The following is a 9,846-nucleotide window of genomic DNA, read 5'->3' as shown; positions in this document are numbered from 1 at the left end:
CACCTGACATGAAATTCTTTCTATGCTGATGCCCAAGAAATTCTGTCGACTAATGAAACAGTTTGGAAACTCTCCTCTATTCTGCTTAAAATAAAATCACTGTTAGTTTATACAACACTGTATCTTCTGGTTAACTCAGCCATTAGAGTTAGCACCAGCCCAGTTGAAAGTTCACAAGAAGCAAGTAAACATTGGATTTGAATTAGAATCAATAATATCTGTGGGTTTTCTCAGGCTGATTAGAAGCATCGTGGCAATTGTTTGAGAAAATATAGGTAGTTCTAGTGAATGCACTACAGAATGTTGGAAGTAGTGGTGAGCTTATAGATTTAAAATGTGTTAGAATCAAATAAAAAAACAAAAATAAAATTTAGAATCTGTCTACAGCAGCGAAGATGACCTTCAAATTGTAAGTAAAATTAATTTTTCTTAGAAGGAAAACATCTCCAGTTAGTGAGATTACAACCAAAGAGAATAATAAAATGTAATCACAAAGAATGTTGCATTTTTGCCTCTTTCTTAGGGACCTTCTCAAATGATTCATGTGAGAAATTGCTTCTGCTGTACGAGTTTGAAGTTAGAGCCAAATTGAATGATCCATTACTGGAAAGCTTCCTGGAATCAGTGTGGGAGCTGCCTCATTTAGAAACTAAAACATTTGAAACAATTGCAAGTAAGAGCTATATTTATGCTTTTGTAAGGCTGGTGCCCATTTCGATCGTATGACTTTTTTTCTTCTCTTTACTCTTCTTTCTTACCTCCAGGTAGGAAATAATTTTTCCTCATAGCACTTTGTTTCTCCTTCTCCAACGCCATTCTTAGACTATTTTGCATTATGATCATTTGTGCATTTATCTTCTTCACTCTATGAGATTATAATCTCTTTAGGGTCATAAACAATAATTACTTAATTTGTACTTACAAACCCTAGCGACGTTCATTGCTCCTAATAGGTGCTCCAATTTTTTCTGTGTGGAATTTAATTGCGTAACTACACAATAGGGGGAGCTCAAACTTTAGAAAGTTTTTCTGGGCTAGCTAGAAATAACTGAATGCTTCAACAATCAAAAGTGATGCAATCTTAGCAGTTTGTTGAAATGTACAGAGAAACACAACTGCCACTCTCAAATTTCAGGCTGAACTTTAAGTGGGTTGGGGGGCTTAGAGCCTTTTTGGAAGTACACTGCAGGAAAGAGCCTAATTTTCTTCCCTTTTTGTCTCTCACCCTCTTCAGGAGCATGTGTGTGGTTAATAAAAATATTAGGTAGCTCCAAGTGCACAAGAGTCACATTTGCCTTTCCTTGGTCTTGCCAAGACAGAATTCCTAGAGCCATGGAGCAGATGATATATACTTTATAGACATGTGACAGTGACCACTGCTCCTTGTATAACGGAACTCCAATTCTAAAAATCTGTTAAATGCATGTGGAAGTCTTAGGGTTAGTTACCTCTGATACTCCCTTGTCAAGTGTTTCCTATTTTAGTATCAGATAAAATAGGACATTTTAGTACAAACCTGTTTTGATTAGTGCCCTTTTACTGATCTGCTTTCTGTTTCCTTCTTAGTGTGCCCTTCCTTGACTCTCATTCATAAGGTTATTGCTTCACCTGTATGACTGAGTGCAAGGTCATAGAAACAGTAGGTTTTCTGTTGATGTTTGCTGAAAAAAGGATGTTACCTGGTAATCCCACCATGCTACTCTGCCCAGAAAATAGAAGCTATTTCCAAAAGCGACTGTAGATTTATCATTTATAAAATTCATTGTTGTTTATTTTTGTTCATCTGTTTCAGCCCAGTTTCATTAGAGAAAGCAAGTGGTAGCCTGGGATGAAAACTGTGATGGGTGACATTATGATGGTCACAACCTTTTCCTTTTCTTCCTCTAGTAATAGCAATGGAGAAGCCTGCACACTATCCTTTAATTGCTCTCAAGGCCTTGAAAAGGCTTTATTGCTCTACAAAAGGAAGAATCAATTGATATATCACAGTACAGGTTAGTAAATACAATTCAAAACTTAATCCAGCCTTTTGATAGCCAAAAGAACTATAGTCAATGCCTCATAAGTAACCAATCATTCTTAATTGACCCAAATTAAGAGATGATCTGGGGATGATCTGGGGGCACTCCTGTGGACAGCTCCATACTGAGAGTTGTATTACAGACCAATAATCATTTAGTAAAGTCAAGGAGCTTGCTTTTCCCAAAGGAGAAAAAAAAGGGGGGAAAGTTGCTTCTTTGTGTGAATCTGTGTATATAATAAAAGTGCTAAGTACCTTTCTTTCTTTGTTTCGTCACTAAATAATATTCCAAATGTACAGAAAAGTACAGAGGTTAATATAACAAACACCAACGTATCCACCACCCAGATGTATTTGTTTTATTTTTAGAGATGGAGTCTCGTGTTGTTGCTCAGGCTGGATTCAAACTCCTGGGCTCAAACGATTCTCCACCTCAGCTTCATGAATAGCTGGGATTACAGGCACACAGCACCCAAATTTAACAAATGTTAACATTTTGCTATGTTTGCCTCATTATTTTTCTGAGCACTTTAAGCACCGATAAGTGCTGTATAAAATATTATCTATTGGAGACTTTTTTGTTTTCTGTGTCCAGACAGGGGAAAAAATAAAATGTTGTGTGACTTTGTTTGTGCTGGAAAACATATTACAGTCTCCCCTGTTTAAGGCACCGAACAAGACCAGTTCCTTGGGATCATTCCACTTTCAAACCCCCAAGTTTAAACCCCAGTTCCCTTGCCCATTTGAGGAAGTACCAAGATGCTTTAAAATGCCTGTAAATTGAACCAGCTCATAAAATATAATAGACAGCCACAACTCCTTCGTGTGGGAAACTAAAAAAAGAATGAAAGACAACCATAGGCATGAAAAAAGAAAGGATTGGTCAACCTGTTTTACAGCTTCAAAAATCTGTCTTCTGAGGTTGGAGGCCAGATAAAACCGAGGGAAGAACAGAAGTGTTTTGAAGCTGTTAGTCTGGGATGAGATCCAGATTTTACTTATCTTAGCCATGAAGCCAATGATTTCTTTCCTTATGGGATGAGTTTTCTCTTTTTGATTTTCAGCAAATGTATGCACAACTTGATTAACCTCTCAGTGCCAGATGGGTCGTCGAATGTAGAGCTCTGTCCCCTGGAAGAAGTTTGGGGCTATTTTGAAGATGCTCTGAGCCACATTAGCCGCACTGTAAGTCAAATAGTGATATTAAACTTTCAGTTAATTTTAAAGAACTGAACTGTCTTGTGTACTATAAATTATATACAATAATGCTTTCTGATACGAGTTTTATGATAAATTCATATTACAATTTTGTAGTTACACACTACAGAATTTTCCTGGGTTTTCTGAAATATAAATAGTTGAAAGTAGGCATTTTCTAACACAAGTATGTTATGGATTAGGTCCAAATAGCAGTACCACCAGGCATTTTGAATTATTTTATATTTTCAAATCATGGTGGGATGATTACTTCCTCTGTGATGATATGAACCTTTTGAAAAAAGTTATTGCTATTCCCATCCTTTCCCAGAAGCAGGTGATAGAGTAGAAGGAACATTGAAGACCTGTATTCTAGTCCCTCCTCTGCTGATTTCTTTTTCTTTTCTGTGCAGGTTTATTCAGTGGTTTTAAAATTAGGTTTCTTGAGGTATAATTTACATATCATAAAATTCACCCATGGCGTGTGCACAATTCAGCAAATTTATAGAGTTGTGCAACTATCACTACAATCCAGCGTTTTTTAATTTAAAAAATGTTTTATTTTTAATTTTTGTGGATACATAGCAGTGTATATGTTTATGGGCTACATGAGATGTTTTGGTACAGGCATATAATGCATAATAATCATATCAGGATAAATGGGGTATCCATCATCTCAAGCATTTATTCTTTGTGTTACAAGCAATTCAATTATACTTTTAGTTTTTAAAAATGTACAATTAAATGATTGCTGATTATAATCACCCTGTTGTGCTATTAAGTACAGATCTTATTCATTCTATTTTTTGTATCTATTAACCATTCCCACATTTCCCCCACCCCTCCTCTGGTAACCATCTCTCTATTTCTCTCCCCAACAGTTCAATTATTTTAATTTTCAGCTTTCACAAATAAGTGAGAACATGTGAAGTTTGTTTATTTATTTATTTATTTTTTTTGTGCTGGGCTTATTTCACGCAATATACTGATCTCCAGTTCCATCCATGTTGCTGCAAGTGACTGGATCTCATTCTTTTTTATGGCTGCATAGTTCTCCGTTGTGTATAGGTACCACATTGTCTTTATCCATTCACCTGTTGACGGACACTTAGGTTGCTTCCAAATCTTAGCTATTGTAAACAGTGCTGCAACAAACATAGGAGTGCAGATACCTCTTTGATATACTGATTTCCTTTCTTTTGGGTGTATATCCAGTAGTGGGATTGCTGGATCATATGGTAACTCAATTTTAGTATTTTGAGGAACCTCCAAACTGTTCTCCATAGTAGTTGTACTAATTTACGTTCCCACCAACAGTGTGTGAAGGTTCCCTTTTCTCCACATCCTCACCAGCATTTGCTATTGCCTGTCTTTTGGATATAAGCCATTTTAACTGGGGTGAGACAATATCTCATTGTAGTTTTGATTTGCAGTTCTCTGATAATCAGTGATAGTACCTTTTCATATACCTGTTTGCCATTTGTATGTCTTCTTTTGAGAAATGTCTATTCAGATCTTTTCCTTATATTAAAACTCGATTTTAGATTATTTTCTTATAGAATTGTTTGAGCTCTATATATATTCTGGTGATTAATCCCTTGTCAGAGAAGTAGTATGTAAATATTTTCTCTTATTCTGTAGGTTGTCTCTTCACTTTGTTGATTGTTTCCTTTGCTGTGTAGAAGCTTTTAAACTTGATGTGATCCCATTGTGCTATTAAGTACAGATCTTATTCATTCTATTTTTTGTATCTATTAACCATTCCCACATTTCCCCCACCCCTCCTCTGGTAACCATCTCTCTATTTCTCTCCCCAACAGTTCAATTATTTTAATTTTCAGCTTTCACAAATAAGTGAGAACATGTGAAGTTTGTTTATTTATTTATTTATTTTTTTTGTGCTGGGCTTATTTCACGCAATATACTGATCTCCAGTTCCATCCATGTTGCTGCAAGTGACTGGATCTCATTCTTTTTTATGGCTGCATAGTTCTCCGTTGTGTATAGGTACCACATTGTCTTTATCCATTCACCTGTTGACGGACACTTAGGTTGCTTCCAAATCTTAGCTATTGTAAACAGTGCTGCAACAAACATAGGAGTGCAGATACCTCTTTGATATACTGATTTCCTTTCTTTTGGGTGTATATCCAGTAGTGGGATTGCTGGATCATATGGTAACTCAATTTTTAGTATTTTGAGGAACCTCCAAACTGTTCTCCATAGTAGTTGTACTAATTTACGTTCCCACCAACAGTGTGTGAAGGTTCCCTTTTCTCCACATCCTCACCAGCATTTGCTATTGCCTGTCTTTTGGATATAAGCCATTTTAACTGGGGTGAGACAATATCTCATTGTAGTTTTGATTTGCAGTTCTCTGATAATCAGTGATAGTACCTTTTCATATACCTGTTTGCCATTTGTATGTCTTCTTTTGAGAAATGTCTATTCAGATCTTTTCCTTATATTAAAACTCGATTTTTAGATTATTTTTCTTATAGAATTGTTTGAGCTCTATATATATTCTGGTGATTAATCCCTTGTCAGAGAAGTAGTATGTAAATATTTTCTCTTATTCTGTAGGTTGTCTCTTCACTTTGTTGATTGTTTCCTTTGCTGTGTAGAAGCTTTTAAACTTGATGTGATCCCATTTGTCCATTTTTTATTTGGTTGCCCATACTTGTAGGATATTGCTCAAGGAATCTTTGCCTACTGCAATATCCTGGAGAGATTTCCCAATATTTTCTTGTATTAGTTTCATAGTTTGAGATGTTAGATTTGAGTCTTTAATCCATTTTGATTTGATCTTTGTATAAGGCAAGACATAGGGATCTCAAGTTTCCTTCTTCTGCATATTGGATATCCAGTTTTCCCAGCACCATTTATTGAAGAGACTCTCCTTTTCCCAAAGTATGTTATTGGCACCTTTGTCAAAAATGAGTTCCCTGTAGATGTATGGATTTATTTCTGGGTTTGCTATTCTGTTCCACTCTGTTGAGCTGCCTGGGGCTGGAGGAGGGGTGATACAAGCACCCTTGTGGCCACTACCACTGGGACTGTGCTGGTCAGACCTGAAGCCAGCACAGCACTGGGTCTCACCCAAGGCCCACTGTAACCACTACCTGGCTACCACCTATGTTTGCTCAAGGCCTTAGGGCTCTACAGTCAGCAGGTGGTGAAGCCAGTCAGGCTGTGTCCTTCCCTTCAGGGCAGCAACTTCCCCCTGGCCCCAGAGATGGCATGCAGGAGCCAGGGCCTGGAGTCAGAAACCCTAGAAGTCTACCTAGTGCTCTGTTCTACTGCAGCTTAGCTGGTATCCAAACCACAAGACAAAGTCCTTCCCTCTTTCCACACGCAGAAGAGTACTCTCCCCATGGCCACCACCATCAGGTGGTGTGGGGAGTTCTGCCGGGCTACTGCCAGTGTTCACTTGAGGCCCAAGAGCTCTGCAGTCAGCTTGTGGTGAATGCTGCCAGGCCTGGGACTCATACTTCAGAGAAGTGGGCTCCTCTCTGGCCCAGGACAGGTACAGAAATCCCATCCAAGAGCCAAGGCCTGGAACCGGGGATCCTAGGAGCCCACTTGGTGCTCTAACCCACTGTGGCTGAGTTGATATCTAGGCTGCAATACAAAATCCTCTTTACTCTTCCCTCAGCTTTCCTCAAGCAGAAGGAGTCTCTCCTCATAGCCACCACAGCTGGGAATGTACTGGGTCACAACTGAAGCCAGCATGTCTGAGAGTCTCACCTAAGGCCCACAGTATGTACTACCTGGCTACTGCTGCTGATCATTGAGGACCAAAGTGCTATTTAGTCAGCAGGTGATGAATCCTGCTGAGACTGGGTCCTTCACTTCAAGGCAGTGGGTATGCTTTAGCCCAAGGTGTGTCTCAAAATGTTATCTGGGATCTAGGGCCTAGAATGGGGCCCTCATGACTATGCCAAATGCCCTATCCTACTGTGGCTGAGCTGGTATCCAAGATGCAAGACAAAATCCCTCTTAAGCTTCCCTCTCCTCTCCTCTAGTAGAAGGAAGGGGTCTCTTTTGGAGCTGCAAACTGCACTGCCTGGGGTTGAGGGAGGGGTGGTGCAATCACTCCCTTGGCTGCCCTGGCTAGTGTTTCACCAGCTCGCATATCCCCCAGATGCACTGGCTCCAAGCCCAGCACAACACTAGGATTTGCCCAGGAGTTGCAGTCCTTGTGGCCTAGACTGCCTCTCAAATTTATTTAGAACCCCAGGGCACTTTAGCTCTCAGTGGCAAGGCTTGTTGGAACTCAAGTTCCAACCACTGGGATGGACAATTGCTCTCTAGCTAGGGCTGGTCTAAATACTCCCTCCATGGGAATCAGTTGAGTTCTGCCCAGTGTTACTTTCCGCTGTGACAGGGCAGCACAGAGTTCCAAGCAAGATCCCACAATCACTGTGCTCTCCCTTCCCCAAGCACACAGATTCACCATGCCATGCAGCCACTGTTGGGGCATAGGAGGGGGTGGCATTGGCAGTTCAAGATTGTCTTTCCTACACTCTTTAGTGGCTCTTTCAGTGATATGAAGTTAAAACCAGGTGCTGTGATCACTCACCTGATTTTTTATTCTTAATTTTTGTGCAGATAGTTATTAAATTTGGTGTTCCTGCAGAGAGGATGATTGGTGGAGGCTTCTATTCAGCCATCTTGCTCCATCCTTCCTCCCACAGTCCAGTTTTAGAACATTTCCATTACCCTAGAAATTTCCCCCTTGCCCATTTATAGATAATTCTTGCTCCCACCTTCAGCTCCAGGCAATCACAGATCCGCTTTCTGTCTCTGTAGATTTTCTCTTTCTGGACACTACATATAAATGAAATTATATAATACATGGCCTCTTGTGTCTGGCGTATTTCATTGAGCATAATGTTTTTGAGGTTGATCCATGTTGTGGTATTATCAGTATTCCATTCCTTTTCCGTTTGCTGAATAACATTCTAGTGAATGGATATAACACACTTTGTTTATCCATTCATCAGTTCATAGATATTTGAGTTGTTTCCACTTTTTGGCTATTACGAATAATGCTACTATAAACATTCATGTGCAACTGTTTTTGTGAACATATGTGTTTAATTCTCTTGAATATATACCTAGGAATGGAATTGTTGGGTCATCAGGTAACTCTAGGTTTAACTTTTGGAGGAGCTGCGGTCTGTTTGCCAAAGTGACCATACCATTTTACATTTTCACTAGCGGTGTATGAAGATTCCAATTTCTCTACCTTCTCAACACTTATTATTGTTCATCTTTTCTTTTTTTGTTATAGCCATCCCGGTGGGTGGGGAGTAGTAGCTCATTGTGGTTTTGATTTATATTTCCTTGATGACTAATGGTGGTGATCATTTTTTCATGTACTTATTGACTGTGTATTGTGTTTGGATAAATGTCTATTCAATTATTTTCCCATTTTAAAATGGAGTTTTATTGAGTTATAAGAGTTCTTTATATATTCTGGATACAAGTCCTTTACGAGATATATGATTTGTAAGTATTTTCTCGTAGTCTCTGGCTTGTCTTTTCATTTTCTTAAGGGTATCATTTGAAGAGCCAAAGTTTTTAATTTTGATGAAGTCCAATTTATCAATTTTTTTCTTTTGTGGGTAGTGTTTTTGGTCATGTTGAGAAATCTTTGCCCAACCCACGTTTACAAAGATTTTTTTCCTATGTGTTTTTGTAGAAGTTGTATACTTTTATCTCTGACATGTAACTCTATAATTCATTTTAAAGTGTGTTATAGTGTGAGGTAAGGGTCTAAATGATGTTTTGTTTGTTTCCTGTTGCATGTTAGTATCACTCCTCTGCTGTTTGACTTCAGTTTTCACATTTGTAAAGTGAGAATAATACCTGATCTGACTCTCCCACACTGGAGTTGTAAGGATAAATGAAAATAATGTATGTTTTGTAAACTTTAACAGCTTGTACACATGTAAGGCAGTATTGTTATTATAAGAGAGCTATAAAACATTAAGAACACTACATGCCTTGCTTAAAGTTCCACAGAAAGTCATTATTTGAGTCCATGTTAATATCTGAGGATCCTGACTGCTCTTGACTCAACTACTTCTTAATATATAAATATAGTCATGTGCCACATCATGACATTTCATAATATATAATGGTGGTCCTGTAAGATTATAATGGAGCTGAAAAATTCCTGTCACCTAGTGACATCGTAGCCATCATAAGGCAACACATTACTCACATGTTTGTGGTGATACCAGTGTTAACAAAACCTACTGAACTGCCAGTCATATAAAAGTACAGCACATACAATTAGATACAGTCCATAATTCTTGTTAATGATATAACAAATTACTATGTTATTGTTTCATGTATTTACTATACTTTTATCATTATTTTAGAGTATATTCCTTTTACTTATAAAAGAAAGTTAAAAGTGTAAGGCAGCTTCAGGCAGGTCCTTCAGGAGGTATTCCAGAAAATGGCGTTATCATCCTAGGAAATGACAGCTCCATGTATGTTTTGCCCAAGAAGCCTTTCCAGCAGGACAAAATATGGAGGTGGGAGACAGTGATATTGATGATTCTGGCCCTGGGTAGGCCTAGGCTAATGTATGTGTTTGTGTCTTAGTTTTAACA

General features: G+C 38.4%; 1 protein-coding gene across 1 annotated transcript in view; it reads left to right on the top strand.

Moving 5' to 3' along the window:
* Positions 1-287: 287 nt before the first annotated feature.
* LOC108520769 (testis-expressed sequence 11 protein-like) overlaps positions 288-9,846 on the top strand; it is a 26,803-nt gene continuing 17,244 nt past the window's right edge. The window contains exons 1-4 of the mRNA XM_017860269.1: positions 288-409; positions 524-673; positions 1,888-1,994; positions 3,085-3,205. Coding sequence (XP_017715758.1) covers positions 3,092-3,205 — 114 coding nt within the window. The 5' untranslated portion in view covers positions 288-409; positions 524-673; positions 1,888-1,994; positions 3,085-3,091. The remainder of the gene's footprint in view (positions 410-523; positions 674-1,887; positions 1,995-3,084; positions 3,206-9,846) is intronic.

The sequence above is a fragment of the Rhinopithecus bieti genome, unplaced genomic scaffold, assembly GCF_001698545.2.
Source record: "Rhinopithecus bieti isolate Rb0 unplaced genomic scaffold, ASM169854v2 scaffold_55259, whole genome shotgun sequence".
Lineage (NCBI taxonomy): Eukaryota > Metazoa > Chordata > Mammalia > Primates > Cercopithecidae > Rhinopithecus > Rhinopithecus bieti.
The sequence above is the reverse complement of the archived record's forward strand: the minus strand, read 5'-3'. Positions and strand labels throughout refer to the sequence as shown.